At 41.6% G+C, this 20522-nt stretch overlaps 1 protein-coding gene across 1 annotated transcript in view; it reads left to right on the top strand.

The window, feature by feature from the left end:
* The first annotated feature begins 182 nt into the window (after nt 1-182).
* The window catches only part of tbc1d17 (TBC1 domain family, member 17), an 86023-nt gene continuing 65683 nt past the window's right edge, over nt 183-20522 (top strand). Inside the window, exon 1 of the mRNA XM_073033880.1 lies at nt 183-253. Coding sequence (XP_072889981.1) covers nt 227-253 — 27 coding nt within the window. The 5' untranslated portion in view covers nt 183-226. The remainder of the gene's footprint in view (nt 254-20522) is intronic.

Here is a 20522-nt window from a genome sequence, read left to right as displayed (position 1 = left end):
AAATCTTGCAGTATTTTATATGTGTAATTCAGAAGTCAGACACCTGAACCTCTTCAGCAGCTAATAGAACAAGCATTAACTTTAAAAAACGAGCAGGTGAAAGTGTGCTGTTGAGGTACTCTGACCACTCCCCCAGTTGTGGGTGAGTTGTGTAGGAACCAATAAAAAAATCGACACTAACCGGAAATGATGCAAGGAGTTTGTTTTGGAGAAGCAGAGGTAAAGAATGGGTTCGTCTGCAGACGGTCACAAGGTAATAGTTCGCTGTTTATGTACTGTAACTTAGAGATTTTGTAAGCTGTGATGCCGTAAAATAGTTACAGACAGTTTAAGACTATAACATCATCGGTTGGCACTGTAACACGGGACCCAGAAGGATAGGATCACGCATAGAGTATTTTAAGGTGTTAACTATTTATATACTCTTGTACAGCGAAAGCTACAGCACGGATTATAATGACGGAAATACCATCTGCAAACGCAATAACTAAATCATGACAATCTGAGATACAATGGTAAATCAAGACAAAGCATTTGTTGAGAGTTCAAAATGCAAAGCAAAACTTCTGAAACTTAAAATCTGGAATAAAAGGAGGATATTCACGATACACAGTAAACCGAACGACAGCTGTGGGAGGGGCAGGAGTCAGTCAGACAGACAGAGTTAACTTTCTAAGTCAATAGCCTTTCATCCTTGCTTTACCGGATATGATCCTGTAATTGCAGACGACTTGGAGGTTGGTGGCAGTGTGGATAGTGAAGGTTGTTGGTTACAATCAGACATTGATAGAATGCAGTCCAATCACAAACGAGAAAACCTGTAGATGCTGGAAATCCAAGCAATACACACAAAATGCCAGAGGAACTCAGTAGGCCAGGCAGTATCTATAGAAAAGAGTACGGTCGACTGTAGTCTTTTCCATGAATTCCGTCAGCATTTTGTGCAGAGCTGGGCTGAGAAACATAGAAACATAGAATATAGGTGCAGGAGTAGGCCCTTCGGCCCTGCACCGCCATTCAGTATGATCATGGCTGATCATCCAACTCAGAACCCTGTACCTGCTTTCTCTCCATACCCCCTGATCCCTTTAGCCACAAGGGCCATATCTAACTTCCTCTTAAATATAGCCAATGAACCAGCCTCAACTGTTTCCTGTGGCAGAGAACTCCACAGATTCACCACTCTCTGTGTGAAGAAGTTTTTCCTCATCTCGGTCCTAAAAGGCTTCCCCTTTATCCTTAAACTGTGACCCCTCGTTCTGGACTTCCCCAATATCAGAAACAATCTTCCTGCATCTAGCCTGTCCAATCCCTTTAGAATTTTATACGTTTCAATAAGATCCCCCCTCAATCTTCTAAATTCCAGTGAGTATACACCTAGTTGATCCAGTCTTTCTTCATATGCAAGTCCTGCCATCCCAGGAATCAATCTGGTGAACCTGAAGTGGCAGATGGACTTCAATATGGAAAAGTGTGAAGTGATAAAGTTTAGAAGATCGAACTTGAAGGCAGAGTACAAGGTTAATGGTAGGATTCTTAGTTGAATGGAGAAACATGGAGGTCTTGTGGTCCATGGCCATAGATTCCTCAAAGCTGCCATGCAAGTTGATAGGGTGGTTAAGAAGGCATATGGTGCCACACTTGGAGTATTGGGTTCAACTCTGATCGTGTCATTATAAGAAGAATGTGGAAGGTTGAGAGAGTGCAGAGGAGATTTACCAGGATCCTGCCTGGATTAGAGGACATGTCTTATAAAGGCTGAGTGACCTTTGGAACAAAGAAGGATAAGGGGTGACTTGATAGGGGTGCATAACATTATAAGACGGATAGAGTAGACAGCCAGTGCCTTTTCTTTCCATGGTGGCAATGGCTAATACGTGAGGGCATAATGTTAAGGTGATTGGAGGAATGTATAGGGGGGATGTGAGAAGTAGGTCTCTTACCCAGAGAGTGGTATGTGTGTGGAACACATTGCTGGGTGTGGTGGCAGAGACAGATACATTAAAGACATTTAAGAGACCCTTAGATAGGCACATGGATGAAGTTAAAATGGAGAGCTCTTTCGGAGGGAAGGGTTAGATGGATCTTGGTGTAGGTTAAGAGGTTGGCTGAAGATCCTGAGCTGAAGGACTTGTACTGTGCTGTAATGTTGTGATTGACTTGAAACATTTGCTCCATCTCCCTCTCCAAAAATGCTGTTAATCTACAGAGTATTTCTTGGGTTTAATCATAGGCAGAGAATTACAAGCTCACTGGATGTTTTTTTTTGCAACATTCTCCGTAAACTCTAGAGACAGTTGTGCATGAAAATCCCAGAAGATCAGCAGTTTCTGAGATACTCAAACCACCCTGTTTGTGTCAACTATGATTCCATGATCAAAGTCACTTGGGTCACATTTTCTCCTCATTCTGATGTTTGGTCTGAACAACTGAACCTCTTAACCATGTCAGCGTGCTTTGAGTTGCTGCCTCATAATTGGCTGATGAGATATTTGCATTTCTGAGCAGGTGTACAGGTGGACCTAATGAAGTGGTCACCGATTGTAGAACAGTACAGCACAGGAATAGGCCCTTCTGGTATCCAGAACTAGAGGCACAGCCTCAAAATTGAGGGGCAACTTTTTAGAACAGAGGTAAGGAGGAATTTTTTTTTAGCCAGATAGTAGTAAATCTGTGGAATACTCTGCCACAGACTGCGGTGGAGACAAAGTCCATGCGTATATTTAAGGCGGAGGTTGATCATGTCCTGATCGAAGGATATAGCGAGAAGGCAGGTGTATGGGGTTGAGCGGGATCCGAGATCAGCCATGATGGAATAGCACAGCAGACTTGATGAAATGGCCTAATTCTGCTCCTATGTCTTATGTTTTTATATAACTGCGAGTTCTGGATCTTCTAGGTGAAGATCTTTCCTCTGATGTTGTGGTGTTCGCTGAGCTTGGCAGTTAGCTTGCAGACGTTTCATCACCAGTCAAGGTGATATCCTCAGTGCACAGCTGTTGGTGTTTCTCTCTGGAAATGCTCGCAGTTATATAAAAACGTAAGACATAGGAGCAGAGATAGGCCATTTCATCAAGTCTGCTGTGCTATTCCATCACAGCTTATTGATGATCAATAAAAATATTAATAGGAATATCTACGTCAGCAAGATTGTCCATAATTATAATTGTAGATAGAATTGGCAATTGGTTTGATGAATTAATCATGTACTGCATGTGTAATTGTAGAAGCTGTGAATGAACGTGCATGTACATCTCAATTAGCTTTCAAATAACTTCTTTCAAAGTGCCATTAAAGTTACTTCTGGAGTTGCTAAACACTTTACACCAATAACATTACAGTACAATATAGGAAACATAAGTAATTTGTAAATTGTTCAAAATTCTACCATCAGCAGTAGGGTGTGACCGTCAGTCTATTTGTGATGTTGATTATTAAGCCCATCACCCTTACTGGGACATAGGCTGCCACATCAGCTCACCCGAGCTCCCTGTCCTATGCCAGTCTTTCAAGTTGTCCCCACCTTCCACTCCCAAGCTTGAGATCTTTGCAGCTTCTGCTGGCATTTCTGTAGCTCTGGGTTTTTACTGCATGGGGTTCTAGCCCCATGCCCAACCATCCACCTTCCTCAACCAGGCTTGGCGGAGTTATTTGCGACACTTACTGACTATTAACCATTAGCCGGACCTCCCCATTAGCCAGACTCTTTCTTCAGAATACTGCATTTACCAAAAAGGGACTGGGACCTTTGTGACCTGGAAGAGTGTGCCACTGGCACAGTAATTGTGGTGTAGGTGGTAACATTTTGACATGGATAGAAGACTGGCTGGTTAACAAGAAATAAAGAGTAGGCCTCAGCTGGTCTTTTCTTGGTTGGTGAGGGGTAATGAGTGATTGCCATAGAGATCAGTCCTGACAGCTCAACTTTTTACAATTCATACGAACAACTTGGATGCATGTTCTAGAAGTATTTTTGCCAATTGATAATAGAAAGCTAGAAAAATAAGTCATAAAGCTATCAAAGTTTGCAGAGGGATTTGGACCAGTTGAAAAAATGAACTGAAAAATCGTGGGTGGAACTTAATGCAGACAAGGTGTGAGGTATTGCACTTTGGGAGGACAAGCCAGGATAGGACTTACACAGTGAATGATAGGGCACTGAGGAGTGCAGTGGAACAGAGTTCCCTAGGAATACAGACCATAATTCCTTGAAAGAGGCTTCACAGGTAGATAGGGTCTTAAAGAAAGCTCTTTGCATGTAGGCCATCATAAATCAATGTATTGAGTACAGGAGTGGGGGTGTTTTGTTGAAGTTGTATAGGACATTGGTGAGGCCTAATATGGAGTATTGTATGCAGTTCTACAGGAAAGATATCAATAATATTGCAAGGATGTTGCTGGGACTTGAGTTCTTGAGTTATAGGGAAAGGTGGAATGGACTCGGACTTTATTCCCTGGAGCCATAGGAGAATGAGGGGAGGTTTGATAGAGGTATACAAAATTGAGGGATGTAGATAGGGTAAATGAAAGAAAGCTTTCTCCACTGTGATGTGGTGGGACTACAACCAGAGGTCATGAGTTAAGAGTGAAAGGTAAAATACTTAAAGGGAACATGAGTGGTGCAAGTCTGGAGCGAGCTGCCAGTGGAGGTGGTAATTGCAGACTTGATTTCAGCCTTTAAGAGAAATTTGGATAAGTACATCTATGAGAGGGGTATTGAAGGCTATGACTGAAGTGTGAGTCGATGGGACTAGGCAGATAAACAGTTTGTTATGGACTACACACACAAAATGCTGGTGGAACACCTGACGAAGGGTCGCGGCCCGAAACGTCGACAGTGCTTCTCCCTATAGATGCTGCCTGGCCTGCTGTGTTCCACCAGCAATTTGTGTGTGTTTTTGTTTGAATTTCCAGCATCTGCAGATTTCCTCGTGTTTGCTTGTTATGGACTAGATGGGCTGAAGGACCTGTTTCTGTACTGTAGAATCAACATCAGTCTCCTCACTTCCTCTGATCCTGATATGCTGAGCCCCTTGCCCCCACACCCGTTAATAACCACTCTGTTCCCACCATCCCCCCTTCACCCCAGCTACATTCACTTCTTCTCCCCTTCTTCCCCCCCCCCCCCCAATCTCCCCTTGTATTTCCTGTGAAGAAAGAAGACGTTCGCAAGCTTTTTTAGAAAACCGATCATTGGATAAAGCTGCAGGCCCTGATGCTGTCTCACCTGGTTCTCTAAAGCACTGTGCGGATCAGCTAGCACCTGTCTTCACTGAGATATTTGACACCTCCCTACAATTATGAGGGGTTCTGGACTGCTTTAAAGTTGCCACAATCATTCCAGTTCCCAAGAAGGATAAGATCACTAGATTTAATGATTTAAGAGGCCAGTCGCTCTGACTTGTGAAATGTCTGGTATTGGCCTACCTTAAGTCCATTACTGCTTTTCTTGTTTATGGAGCAAATTGTTCAGTTGAGGATGCAGTTCATTTGTGTCTTCTTTACATTATTCAATATTCTGACTCTCCCAACAGCTCTCTGAGGATCTTGTTTGTGGATTTTAGTTCTCCTTTCAACACTGTTGTCCTGGATTTGCTCCAAAGCCAGTAAAGCCAGCTAGCTGTACCCTGCAGTGTCTGTCAGTGGATTATGAACCTCCTGACAGAAAGGAAGCAGTATGTAAGGCTGTGCTCCTACTTGTCCAGTCCAATGTCTATAAGCACAGGCTCTACCCAGGGCTGTGTTCTTCACCCCTCCTGTTCTCACTTTATATAAATGACTGTACCTCAAAAACAAATCCGTTAAAATTCTAAAGGTCACAGATAGCGCATCTGCAGTTGATCTCTTTAATAATGATGAGTGACCTGCTATTAAAGAGAGGAAGACCATCTTGCAGCATGGTGTGCTCGTAACGGTTTGGAGTTTAATGCTATCAAGACAGTGGAAAGGAGGATTGACTTCTGCTGATAAACCCCTACTGCGCCTCTTTGGAAATTAATGGTCAGGCTGTGTCTGTGAATGGATTATTCAAATTCTTGTGGACTGCCATTACTAATACGTTGAAGTGGAGCAAGCACTTTATACACATCACTAGGAAAGCCCAGCAGAGATTGTTCTTCCAGCTTAGGAAACTTACCGTAGATTCCGTACTACAGAGCGCACCTGATTAAAAGCCGCAGGCTCTAATTTTAGAAAGAAAATCAATTTTGTACTTGTACAAGCCGCACCAGATTTTAAGCCGCAGGTGTCCCACGTTGTAATATGAGATATTTACACAGAAAGATATTACACATGAGGATTTTTTAACTTTTAATTAAATCCGTATGGTAACATAAACAAATACATATTGCAAATGCTTTTTTTCGAACCGTGCCTGTAACACGGCTACTTTTAAATATACATACGTATCGGTAACACACAAATTACGTTGCGTATACTTTTTTACTGAACAGTGCACAAACAACATTCTAATATCTCCTAACGACTGGTAAAAAAATATATACTGCAGCCTACCAGGAAAAGTTATTGATCGCCTTTAACTTAAAAGCTGCATCATCGCGCGGGTCTAATGCGCTCGCCCCCACCTTTCCGTTTATCGCAAACCGGTATTTTCCCACAAGACGCGGCGAAACCGGATGTGACGTCACAGTATCCCGGGATGTAGTACAGAAAACAAATATACTTAAAACACTTCTAACTTTAACTAGAAAATACTAACAAATGAATTACTAAGCGAAAATATTATAAACTAAATAACTGCCATAAAGGCAGCACAATGCTTTTCTTCGAGTGTTTTCCATGTTGATGAGGGTGAGTACAAATGACTGATTTACAATAATTTAATCGTGAAAGTGCGCTTGATTTATCGTACAATTTCATTGGACCTCTGTGAACTACTCATCAATTTTATTGGTCTACTGTTACGAGGCAAAATGTTTTTGGCGGCATGAAAAAAAACCATGCATTAGCCGCACCGTAGTAAAGGCCGCAGTGTTCAAAGCTGTTCAAAGCGTGGGAAAAAAGTAGCGGCTTATAATCCGGAATCTACGGTAGTATTTCAGGCCATATCCTGGTGAATTTTTACTCAACCATCATTGAAAGTGTTGTGACCATTTCTATCACCATTTGGTTGCCCGCCACCTCCTTCCTCTCCAAGTCCAGGTTGCAGTGAGTGGCCCATTCGGCGGAGAAGGTAATTAACTGTCACCTGCCCACATTAAAAAACCCGTTCACTGCCAGAGCGAAGAAAAGAGCTGAAAAATTACTGCTGACTTCACCCACCCTAGCAGTCACCTAGTCACCAAATTGCTGTCAGGGAGACACTGCAAGTCTATCACCACCAGGGTTACACGTCATCTCTGAAGCTTCTTTCCTGTCGCTATCCAGCTTTTCAACAAAACTCATGAAGGTGTAATACCCTAACTGTCCCTGCACAACATCCCTTACATGGTCTTTCCTGATCTCCTTTTTCTGTTGCTAATTATTGAGCCTGCTCATATGTACACATTTATTTCAGTTTGACTATTGACATTTGCGCATGTAACCGTTCTGCTAATTATTGATTGCTCATGGCTGTTTGCACTATGGTCTTGTAAATTGTTGGTTGCTGTTCTTGTTTGTTATGTGTTATGCTAGGCATCGAACTACAATCAATTCTGGTACTTTTCACCTACTGGCAATAAAATGATTCTGATTCTTTCGTACTCTGTGACTAAGTGACAGGTTACATGAGTGGGCAAAGATATGGCAAATGAAGTATAATGTGGGAAAATGTCACAATATCCATTTTGGCAGGAGAAATAAAAAAAGGAACATACTATCTCAATAGTGAGAGATTGTGCACTCTGAGATGTAGAAGGATTTGTGTATATACATGATTCACAAGAGGCTAGCACACAGTCACAACAAGAGCTTCAGGAACAATGATTACCCCTCAACCATCAGGTTCTTGAACCAAAGGGGATGAGTTCACTCAACTTTACTCACCCTATCACTGAACTGTTCGCTCATCCAATGGACTCCCTTTCAAGGACACTTCATCTCATGTTCTCTATATTTTTTGCTTATTTATTGTTATTATTTTTTGTATTTGTACAGTTTGTTGCCTTCTGCACTCTGGTTGAATGTCTTAGTTGGATGGTCTTTCAATGATTCTATTATGGTTATTATTCTGTAGATTTATTGAGTATACCCACAAGAAAGTGAATCTCTGGGTTGTATGCAGTGACATTTATATACTTTGATAATATTTATTTTGAACTTCAAAGTATGTAGGGGGCATTTGGGTACTGAGAAGTCCATATCTGGGTTACTGTGTATGGTTTTGTTCTTGTATAAAGAAGGATGGAAATGTGTTAGAAATAGTTTAGAAAAAGGTTACTAGACTGATGTCTGCAATACCATCTTTGAGGAAAAGGTTTGTCTGGCTAGGTTTGTATCTGTTGAAGCTTTGAAGAGTGTAAAGGGCTTCAATGTTCAAAGAAAATGTTATTTTTAAAGTACATAAATGTCACCATATACAACCCTGAGATTCTTTTTCCTGTGGGCATACTCAGCAAATCGATAGAATAGTAACTATAACAGGATCAATGAAAGATCAACCAGGGTGCAGAAGACAAACTGTGCAAATGCACAAATTAATAAATAGCAATAAATAACGAGAACAAGAGATAATGAGATAAAGAGTCCTTAAAGTGAGATAATTGGTTGTGGGAACATTTCAATGATGGGGTATGTGAGTGTAGTTATCCCCTTTTATTCAAGAGCCTGATGGTTGAAGTGTAGTAACTGTTCTTGAGCCCAGTGGTGTAAGTCTTGAGGTTCTTGCACCTTGTACCTGATGGCAGCAATGAAAAGACAGCACGATCTGGATGGTGAGGGATCTCTGATGGATGCTGCTTCCTTATGACAGTGTTTCATGTAGATATACTTAATGGTTGGGTGGGCTTTACCCATGATGTACTGGGCCAAATCCACTACCTTTTGTAGGATTTTCCATTCAAAGTCATTTGTATTAACATGCTAGACCGTGATGTAGCCACTGAAAATACTTTTTCCTGCACAACTATCCTGCATTGGAAAGGGTACAGAGGAGATTTACCAGGATGCTGCCTGGTTTAGAGAGTATGGATTATGATCAGAGATTAAGGGAGCTAGGGCTTTACTCTTTGGAGAGGAGAAGGATGAGAGGAGACATGATAGAGGTGTACAGGATATTAAGAGGAATAGACAGAGTGGACAGCCAGTGCCTCTTCCCCAGGGCACCACTGCTCAGTACAAGAGGTCATGGCTTTAAGGTAAGGGGAGGGAAGTTCAAGGGGGATATTAGAGGAAGGTTTTACACTCAAGAGAGTGGTTGGTGCGTGGAATGCACTGCCTGAGTCAGTTGTGGAGGCAGATACACTAGTGAAGTTTAAGAGACTACTAGACAGGTATATGGAGGAATTTAAGGTGGGGGGTTATATGGGAGGCAGGGTTTGAGGGTCGGCACAACATTGTGGGTCGAAGGGCCTGTAATGTGCTGTACTATTCTATGTTCTAACTATCGAAGTTTGTAAAAGTTTTAGATGTTATGCCAAATCTCCGCAGACTCCTAAAGAAATAGAGGCACTGCCGTACTTCCCTCACAATTTCATTTGCGTGGTAGGTCTAGGACAAGTCCTCTGAAATAGTAACGCCCAGGAATTTAAAGTTGCTAATCCAATTTGCATCAAATTAAGCCTGTGAAGATTGTACCGGGCAGCCCACAAACTTCAGTCACTTTATAACATGCCCACAAATCATTAGTCTTTGGAATGTGGGAGGAAACCAGAGCACCTGGGGAAACCTACATGGTTACATGAAGAATGGACAAACTCTTCACAGAGAGCAGCGGGAATATTTGCCTCGAACTTTTTGTTTGTTTTTTTTGGATTGAGCTTGATTTGGAGGCAAGACTGCTACCTGTTTTTATATTCGGCAAGATATGATTAACTCTCGAACTTTTGATCATTCTAAAATCCTGCTACCCATAGAGTCATTGAAAAGTACAGCAGAGAAACAGGCCTTTCAGCTCATCTAGTCCATACTGAACTATTTAAACTGTCTACTCCCATCAATCTACGTCGTGATTATAGCCCTCCATACCCCTTTCATACCTATCCAAATTTCTCTTGTATGTTGAAATCGAGCTTGTATGCATCACTTGTGCTGGCAGCTGAATTGAATTGAATTGACTTTATTACTTGCATGTACTTGAGGAGTAAAGATCTTTACGCTCATTCCACACTCGCATGTCCTTATGAGTTAAGAAGTTTTCTCTCATGCTTATAAAGTTCATGACACATGCCGGTTAATACCTGTTTCTCATTCTCATTCTTAAACTTTTCACCTTTCTACCTTAACTCGTGGCCTCCGGTTGTAGTCCCACCCAACCTCAGTGGAAAAAGCCTGCTTGTTTTTGCCCTATCTGTACCCCTCACAATTTTCTATACCTCTATCAAATCTTCTCTCAATCTTCTACGTTCCAAGGAATAAAGTCGTAACCTATTCAATCTTTCCTTATAGCCCAGGTTCTCCAGACTTGGCCACACCCTTGTAAATTTTCTCCGTACTCTTTCAATCTTATTTACATCTTTTCTGTAGGTAGATGACAAAACTGCACACATTTCTCCAAATTAGGCCTCACAATGTCTTATACAACTTCAACATAGTATCCCATTTCCTGTACTGAGTACTTTGATTTCTGAAAGCCAATTTGCCAAAAGCCTTCTTTATGACCATATTGAAGTAATAACAGCCACACTACAGCAGCAGCACGTAGTTCCTTCAGATTGAAGAGGATTAGCAAACAGTCGTCAAGTTTATTTTCATTTAACTATATACATCTATATCGTCAAAGGAGATAATGTTTCTCCAGACTAGGGTGTAAAGCTCAGTAGTTCAAAGTACAGTTTATTATCTGAGTACATGCCTGTTACCATATACAAGCCTGAGATTTGTTTTCTGCGGGCATACTTGGCAATCTATAGAACAGTAATGGTAGACATCAGAAACTAAGCAAACTGTGCACACGCAGAGATAAATAAATAGCAGTAAGTAATGAGCAAAAAATAACAAGATAAAAGGGCCCTTAAATGAGTGTAGTTATCCCCTTTTGTTTAAGAGCCTGATGGTTGAGGGGTAGTAACTGTTCTTGAACCTGGTGGTGTGAGTCCTGAGGCTCTTGTACCTTCGACCTGATGCAGCAGCAAGACAAGAGCACGGCCTGCGTGGTGAGGATCTTTGATAGATGCTGTTCTTCTATGGCAACGTTTCATATAGATGTGCTCAGTGGTTGGGAGGGTTTTACCCGTGATGTACTGGGCTGAATCCACGAACTTTTGTAAGATTTTCCACTCAAAGGCATTGGTGTTCCCATACTAGGCCATAATACAGCCAGTCAGTACACTCTCCACCACACATCTATGGACATTTTGCCAAGGTTTTTGAAGCCATGCTGAGTCTCCACAGATTTCTGACAAAGTAGAGGCACTGTCGTGCTTTCTTCACAATTATATTTATATGATGGGTCCAGGACAGGTCCTCTGAGATAGTGACACCCAGGAATTTAAAGTTACTGACCCTCTCCACCATTAATCCTCCAATGATTACTGGCTCACAGATCTTTCCTGAAGCCTACAATCAGTTCCTTGGTCTTACTGACATTGAGTGAGAGGATGTTGTTATTACACCACTTGGCCAAGTTTTCAATCCCCCTGCAGTATGCTGATTCATCACCGCCTTTGATACAGCCCACAACAGTGGTGTCATCAGCAGACTTGTATATGGTGTTGGAGCGGTACAAAGCGACACAGTCATAGGTGTGAAGCGAGTAGAGCGGGAGGGGGGAGGCTAAGCACAGAACACATATAACACATGCTGACTTATGAAGGTAAGGATGAAATCTACAGCTGGATTATGCATAAAAAAACAAACTTGAAGTGCATAAATTAAACATTGTAAGTAATAGAACAGATTAACCAGTGACACCTTGAATATGCTGCGGCAGGGAGGTGAGAAGTCTGAGGGAAGAGACTGTTTCCCATTCTGACTTCTTGTTTTGATCCATTGGAGTATCCATTGGAGTTTCCTGATTGGGGGTAGAAAGTCAAAGAGGACAGATAGGTAGATACTTTATTGATCCCAAAGGAAATTACTGTGTCTCAGCATTACAAATGCACAGATATAAAAAATATTAGAAGAGAAGTAGAAAGAATAAAAACTAAGTTGCCTGAAACAGTCCAACAGGAGGGGGTGATCACTTCCCTGGCTATAGGTTGACTCGTTATAGAGCCTAATGCCAGGGGTAAGAATGACCTCATATAGCACTCTTTGGAGCAGCACAGTTGACTTAGTCTATTACTAAAAGTGTTCCTCTGTTCTGCCAAGGTGGCATGCAGAGGATAAGAAACATTGCCCAGAATTGCCAGGATTTTTGGTAGGGTCCTTTGTTCTACCACAATCTCAAGTGTGCCCAGCCTTTCTAATCAGTATATTGAGCCTATTGGCACCACCCGTATGATGCCATTGCCCCAGCACATCACCACATAGAAGATTGTAGTGGCAACAAGAGACTGGTTGAACATGTGAAATGAGGCCTGCTTGTTCCAAAGGACCTCAGTCTCCTCAGGAAGTAGAGGTAGCTCTGGCCCTTCTTCTACACAACCTGTGTTGGTGTTCCATGCGAGTCTGTCGTCCAGGTCCACCCCAGGTACTTGTAGGTTCTCACCATATCCACGTCCTCACCATCAATTGTAACAGGGAGCAGTGCAGGCTTAGTCTTCCTAAAATCCATCACCATCTCCTTTGTCTTACTGATGTTAAGCTGCAGATGATTCAGCTTGCACCATTTGACAAAGTCCTCCACCGGGGCCCTGTATTTATCCTCCTATCTTCCCTTTATAACCCCCAAATATTGCTGTCATCAAAAAATTTCTGCAGATGACATGATTCAGTGTTGTATCTAAACTTAGGTAAACAGGAAGGGAGCCATTACAGTCCCCTGTGGGGCTTATAGCCATGTCTGACACACAGCTGTGAAGCTGCACAAACAGGTCTGCCACTCAGGTAGTACATTATCTGGGATCCAATGGAAATGCCAATCTGCACTGAGCGGAGCTTATCTGAAGGCACTTCAGAGATCAGAAACCATGATCCTCACGGTGCTGCCCTGCTGGTTGATGACAGCATCGCCGACTCCCATGTGCTCCTGGTAGACAAACTGCAGGGGATCGAGAGCTGTTCTGACCAGAGGTCATAGGTGAACCAGGACCAGCCTCTCTCTACGTGATGTGCGAGGTCAGAGTCACTGGACGGTAGTCATTCAAGACCTTCGGTTGGCCCTTGGGTAGTGGGACCGCTCATGAAGTTTTCCACACAGTCAGGACCCTTTCCGGGCTGAGACTCGGATTCAACATGAGCTGAACTCCACACAACTGCTCAGCACACTCCTTCAGGATGTTGGGGTTCACACCGTCTAGTCCCAATGCTTAGCTGTGTCTGAGTTCCCCAGAGCCCTTCTCACCTGCTCAAATGCTGTATGGATGGGTGGGACCCTTGATAATACCAAGGGCCCTGCCTATGTAGCACTTCTGATAAACATCCCTGATGGATGGTAGGGAGACCCTTATGATCCTGTCAGCTGTTCTCTTGGATGACCAACCCTATACCTCAGCCATTTGGTCTAGTCTTCAGTACTGTGTTTGGAAACCCAGTACAAACTTTAATTGAGCAAGCTTGTGCATTGCTGGAAAATCCATCTGTTGGGAACAGACATGCGATTAACATCATTTGTCAGGGTAGGACACAGCAAGACTATTTTACCTTGTCAAGCATCGTCGATGCAGAAGGTACAGCCTGAGCTGGGAATGAAAGCTGGGTTCCAATCTGATCTCTAGAAACATCATCCAATTGAGTTGACAATCTAGGTGCTGAAGAGTCTCGACCTAAAACCGCGACTGTTTAATTCCCTCCATAGAAGTTGCCTGGCCTGCTGAGATCCTCCTCAATTTGGATGTGTGCGCTGCTCTTGGTTTCTAGCATCTGCAGATTTACTTGTGTTTGGGAAGTCTTTCGAAGTGCTCATTTGGAATTCATTTGGAATTAGATTTCTTACAGTTTATAATTTGGGTAAGAGGGGTAGGCATAATAAGCTGTAGCTTCAGCCTACACCCTTTCGGTCTGTTTTAAAGATTTTTATTATTTAATTTTGACTTATGAAATCATCGTTGAAAATGATGCTTTTTGTTACGTTTGTACTGACCGAAATAAAATTTAATTCGTTCAATTATTCGTTCAGTCACGTGCTGTGTTGAGTTGTTACAGAAGGAAAAAAATGTCTTTGGAGACAGATTTACAAAACTCTTTCCTCGCCCTGTCTAAGTCAGTTGAGTATTTTATTCATTAGTATAGATAAGCATGAAGGTCAGTTTAAATTGTTTGAATGATTTATTGATTGATTGCTAAAGCGTGAAGATGCTCTTCCCCTTACAACCGCAATTTAACCCTAACCTAATCGTGAGACAATTTACAATGACCTAGTAACCAGTATGTCTTTGGACTGTGGGAGGAAACCGGAGCACCTGAGGAAACCCACACATTGCACAGAGAGGGCATACAGTGACTCCTTACAGAAGATGCAGGAATTGGACTCTGTACTCCAATGCCCTGAGCTGTAATAGCTTCATAGTAACTGCTACGCTCCCATGGCAAACAGGTTGAGATTAATTGGTGTGATTAGCTTATTATCAGTGAATTATATAACTATCAGCTAGTGAAATGTATTGGTTCTTTCACACATTTACAATTCTTGTTTCCATCAAGGGAACATTTTTGTAGAAGTAAAACTGATTTTGGTTAACAACTGGAAAGTCCCCAGTCTCTTAAGTTTCTCCACAAACCAAACTTCTGCATTTTCACCAAACACATAATCAGATGCTCTAATCTGTAGGGAAATTTGATGTCTGTTGTGACTTCATTTTGAAACCTAGCAACTAAATCAGCTCTGTTATTGCCAAAAGAACAGCTAGATATGCCAATCCATATCACCACTACCACTTCCCTACTCTGAACTTTCAATAATCGCGAGTGATTTCCCTGGTTTTCAAATTCTTGGGTCATTGAAAAGAAAAGAGTTTCCCCGACGGGCCCAATATTGTGGATGGGAAAGGATGCAATACTCCTAATGGTTAAAACTGCTGAATTCACATATGCAGTATGACCATAGGCAAATCCTGGAGCACTTGTGTTAGTGGGCCTTCAGAAAAGGAATGAATTGATTGTGAGTGCACTTTCAGGTTCACTGAAGAAGTTTATGAAGATTTGGTATGTCATCTAAAATGTTGACAACTTCTGTAGATGTATGGTAGAGAGCATATTGACTGGCTGCATCACGACCTGGTATGGAAGCACCAAGTCCTCTAACAGAAAAGCTTGCAAAAAGTAGTGGATATGGCCCAGTCCATTATGGGCAAAGTCCTCCGCACCATTGAGCACATCTACTTGGAACGCTGTCACAGGAAAGCAGCATCAAAGACCCCCACCACCCAGGCCATGCTCTCTTCTTGCTGCTGCCACCAGGAAGAAGGTACAGGAGCCTCAGGATCCACACCACCAGGTTCAGGAACAGTTATTACCCCTCAACCTTCAGGCTCTTGAACTAGAGGGAATAACTTCACTTACCCCATCACTGAACTATTCCCACAACCTCTGGACTCACTTTCAAGGACTCTTCATCTCATAGTCTTGATATTTATTGCTTATCTATTTATTATTATAGTTGTAGTTATTTTTTTGTCTTTTATGTATTTGCACAGTTTGTTGTCTTTTGCACACTGGTTGCTTGTCCATGTTTATGTGCAGTTTTTCATTGTAGTTTCATTGTATTTCCTGTGAATACCCACAAGAAAATGAATCTCAGGGCAGTATATTGTGACATATATGTACTTTGTACTTGAACTTTGAACTAAAAGCGACCCTTATCAATTTTTATCAATGCACTACAGAAGGCATCCTATCTGGGTTCATAATTGCTTGCTATGCCATTTCCATGTGGGTGATCTGTTAGTTTTTGTGCGAGGGAAGGGTTGGGGGGTTTGGGGTTTGATGTTCTTGCTGCCGTTTTCCATGTGGGTTTGGGGTTTGCAAGTTTTGTTTCTTTTTCATGGGGGGGGGGGGGGGGGGAGAGTCATATCTTCCAACAACCCCAGTGGTTTTTCTGTATTTCATGGCTATCTGGAGAAGGGAAATATTAGAGTTGTATTGTACTTGCATACTTTGGCAATGAAATGAACCTTCGCTTTGTCCATAACCACAAGAAGCTGCAACAAGTTGTGGACTCTCGATGCTACACAGAAACCAGCCTCTTGTCTTTGGGCTCTGTTTATACTTCAGTAAAATATCCAGCATAATCAAAGACCCCGCCATCACAGGCATTTTCTCCCCTCTCCCATCAGGCAGAAGATACAAAAGCCTGAAAGCACATACCACCAGGCTCAAGGACAACTTCAATCCCACTGTTATCAGACTCTTGAACGGACCTCTTGTACGATAAGGTGGCCTCTTCACCTTACAGTCTACCTCATTATGATCTCGTACTTTAATGTTTACTTGCGCTGCACTTTCTCTGTAGCTGAAACAGTTTATTCTGCATTGTTATTGTGCCTCTCTGTGCCTTGTAGCATATTGTCTTCTTTTAATGAGGCTGAGTTGTTAGCTCGATGCGCAACCCAGCACGGAGCCGGCCGGATGTGAACCCAGGACCACTTGTCTCGAAGTGTGGTGCAGATACCACTACCATCACCGGCTGGCATTCTGCATTACATCATGCTCAAAATGCTGGAGGAACTCAGCAGGTCAGGCAGAATCTATGGAGGGAAATGAACAGTCGATGTTTCAGGCGCGACCCTTGGTCAGGACTGTAAAGCAAGGGAGCAGAAGCCAGAATAAGGTGGTGGGGGGAGGAGAGGGATGTGCAAGTTGGCAGGTGATAGGCGATGAGAAAGGTAAAAAGCTGGGAGATGATAGGTTGAAGAGGTAAAGGGCTGAAGAAGAGGGAATCTTATAGGAGAGGACCTTGGATCAAGGAAGAAAGGGAAGGAGGAGGGATGTGATGAGAATGGAAAAAGAGGGAAGTGAGGCAGGGAAAGAAATTATTGGAAGAATTAAAAGAAGTTAGAGAAATCAAAGTTCGTGCTTTGATTGGAGGTCATCCAGATAGGATATGAGGTGTTGCTCCTTCAACCTGAGTTTGTCTTCATCAAGGCAGTAGAGGAGGCCATGGATAGATATGTCAGATTGGGAGTTGAAAGTCAAATTGAAATGGGTAGTGACCGAGAGATCATACCTTTTGGAAAGGTACTCAAAGGAGTGCTCCCCAGTCTGTGTCAAGTCTCACTGATGTTGAGGAGACCTTACCACGGGCACTGGATGCGGTAAATGGATCCTGACAGACTCAGAGCTGCAGGGTTGCCTCACCTATAAGAACCGTTCGGGACCCTGAATGGTGGTGAGGGAGGAGGTCTAGGGGCAGGTGTAGCACTTGCCCCGCCTAGTAGGGAGGGATAAGTGGACAAGGGAGTCACGTAGAGAATGATCTGGAAAATGGGTGGGGGTTTGGGTGGTTACGAGGGAAAGATCCGCTTAGTGGCGGGATCCCATTGTAGAAGGCAGAAGTTGTAGAGAATACTGTGCTGGATATCTAGCCTCGTGGGGTGGTAGGTAAAAACGAGGGAAACCCTACCACTGTTGCAAAGGTGGGAGATGGGGTGCGGGCAGATGGGCAAGAAGTTTATTTTTATTTATTGAGATACTATGCAGAATGGGCCCTTCACGCTGTGCTGCCAAGCAATCCCATGGTTTAACCCTGGCCTCATCACGGGACAATGGCCGATCAACCTATCAACCAGTACATCTTTGGACTGTGAGAGAAAACCAGGGCACCCGGAGGAAACCCACACGGTCCTTACAGGCAATGGCGAGAACTGAACCTGGGTTGCTGGTGTTGGAAAGCATTGTGCTAACCACTACACTACCATGCCGCCCCATGGAGGAGATGTGGGTGAGGGCAGCATCAATGGTGGAAGGGAAACCCCGTGTTTTTATTTTTTTTTTAAATGAACATCTCAGATGTTCTAGAATTTGAAACATCATCCTGAGAACAGATGCAGTGAAGATGGAGAAATTGAGGGAAACTGGGGTTATTGTTTTAACTTGTTCTACCTCAGTGCATTGTGTAATGATCTGATCTGTATGAACAGTAAATGACAAGCCTTTCACTGTATCCTGGTACATATGACAATAATAATCCAATATCACTTTATCAGATTGACAAGGTGGTGAAGAAGGCTTTTGGCACACAGATCTCCGTCAGTCAGGGTATAGAAGTTGGAACGTTATGTGGCCGTTCTGTAAGACGTTGCTGAGGCTGCATTTGAAACGATGTGTTCAGTTTTAGTCATCCTGCTCTAGGAAAGATGCCATTCTTTTTCAATATTTTTATTGATTCTTACGTAAAAGAATACAGAGTACAGTAGGATATATAATATATATTGATTACAGTATATTGGAATCGCAAATATAGCCTAATTACCCCATGTCCATATAAATTAAATTTAAACATATTACTGAAAAAAGATAATTTTATTATACAAAAAAAAATCTAAACCCACTACCAGAAAAAAAAACAGCTGTTTGGTTAAAAAAAAAGAAAATGAAAAAAAATTCTTATATAGTAAAACATGTTATTAGCCAACATCTGTGCTTAATAGCAAATCAAAGATTTTGAAAATAATTCAAAAAAGGTCTCCACAATATAAAAAAAATCTTGTCTAGCTTCAGAAATTGAACAGCAAATCTTCTCTAAATTTAAGCAAGACATAACATAACTTTAACCAATGAGTAGGCGGAGTGGCATCCTTCCACTTAAGCAACAATGCCCTCCTGGCTATAAGAGAAATAAAAGCCAAATGTGCAAGTCAAGTGTCTCCAAAATAATATAATTTCCTCCAACAATACCAAATAAGGCAGTCAAAGGATTAGGTTTAAAATTTACTTTAAAAAGCACCAAAAAAGTTTGGAATACTTCCTTCCAATATTTTTCAAGACTCGGGCATATCCAAAACATATGAATTAGTGAAGCTTCTCCATTGTTACCTCTATCACAGTAGGGAGATAAATCAGAAAAAAAATGTCATGTGGGCCCTATGAACTGCTTTAAATAGTAGGAGGGAATGATGGGCACATAACGATGAGGGATTAACCAATTTTAAAATTTCATTCCAAGTATCCCCAGAAATTGGAATCTGTAAATCTTGTTCCCAGAGATTTTTAATTTTGTTTAAAGGAATATTTCTCATTCCCAACAACATACCATAAATATTAGATATAGATCCATTATGGAAGGGTTTCAAATTAAAAATTGTATCAAGTAAATTCTTATCTGGACTTTTAGGAAATGTATGTACTTGAGAACGCAGAAAGTCTCTAATTTGTAAATATCGAAAAAAGTGGGTTTTGGGTCGGCTATACTTAGTCTCTCTTCATTTGAACAACTGTCAGCTATCTCCAACAGACAAATCCTGAAAACATTTAATATCCAATCTATTCCACTCTTTAAAAACTACATCGGTCATAGAAGGTTTAAAAAAAGTTAGAAAAAATGGGATTGAAGATGGAAAAACTCAATAAACCAAAATATTTTCTAAATTGTACCCAAATCCTCAAAGTGTTTTACAAAATTATCAGTTAAGTTACTTAAAGATAAAGGAGTTGAGGATCCGAGAAGAGAAATGATAGAAAATTTATTAACAGAATTAGGTTCTAAAGAAACCCAGACCGGACAGTCCTCTCGATTAATGTAATGTAACCAAAACATAAGATTCCATATATTGACTGCCCAGTAATAAAACCTAAAATTGGGTAAGGATAAACCTCCATTCTTTTTAGCTTTTTGAAGATGAACTTTATTTAATCGAGAAATTTTATTTTTTCGTATATAAGAAGATATAATAGAATCCAGAGGATCAAAAAAGGATTTGGGAATAAAAACAGGTACGGCCTGAATTAAATATAAAAGTTTAGGCAAAATATTCATTTTAATAGAATTAATTTGGCCAATCGGCGATTAAAGAGAGGGGTGACCAATTTGATAGTGCCTTCTTAACATAATTCAGAAGTGTAAAAAAAAGTCTTTAAAAAGGAATTTATAATTCCTAGTAATTGTTACGCCCAAATAAGTAAATTGATTTCTTACCATTTTAAAAGTAAGGTTAGTATTAACTAATAACAAATTATTCAAAGGAAAAAGTTCACTCTTAGGAAAGTTAAGTTTATATCCTGAAAACTGACTGAAGCAGGACAGTAAAGAAAGTACGAAAGGTAAAGAAGACTCCAGATTAGAAACGTAGAGCAAAAGGTCATCAGCATAAAGCGATACTTTGTGGGTAATACCTCTCCTTAAAATACCAGTGATATCCTTAGATTCCCGGAAAGCAACAGCTAAAGTT

The sequence above is a fragment of the Hemitrygon akajei genome, chromosome 31, assembly GCF_048418815.1.
Source record: "Hemitrygon akajei chromosome 31, sHemAka1.3, whole genome shotgun sequence".
Classification (NCBI taxonomy): Eukaryota; Metazoa; Chordata; class Chondrichthyes; order Myliobatiformes; family Dasyatidae; genus Hemitrygon; species Hemitrygon akajei.
The sequence above is the reverse complement of the archived record's forward strand: the minus strand, read 5'-3'. Positions and strand labels throughout refer to the sequence as shown.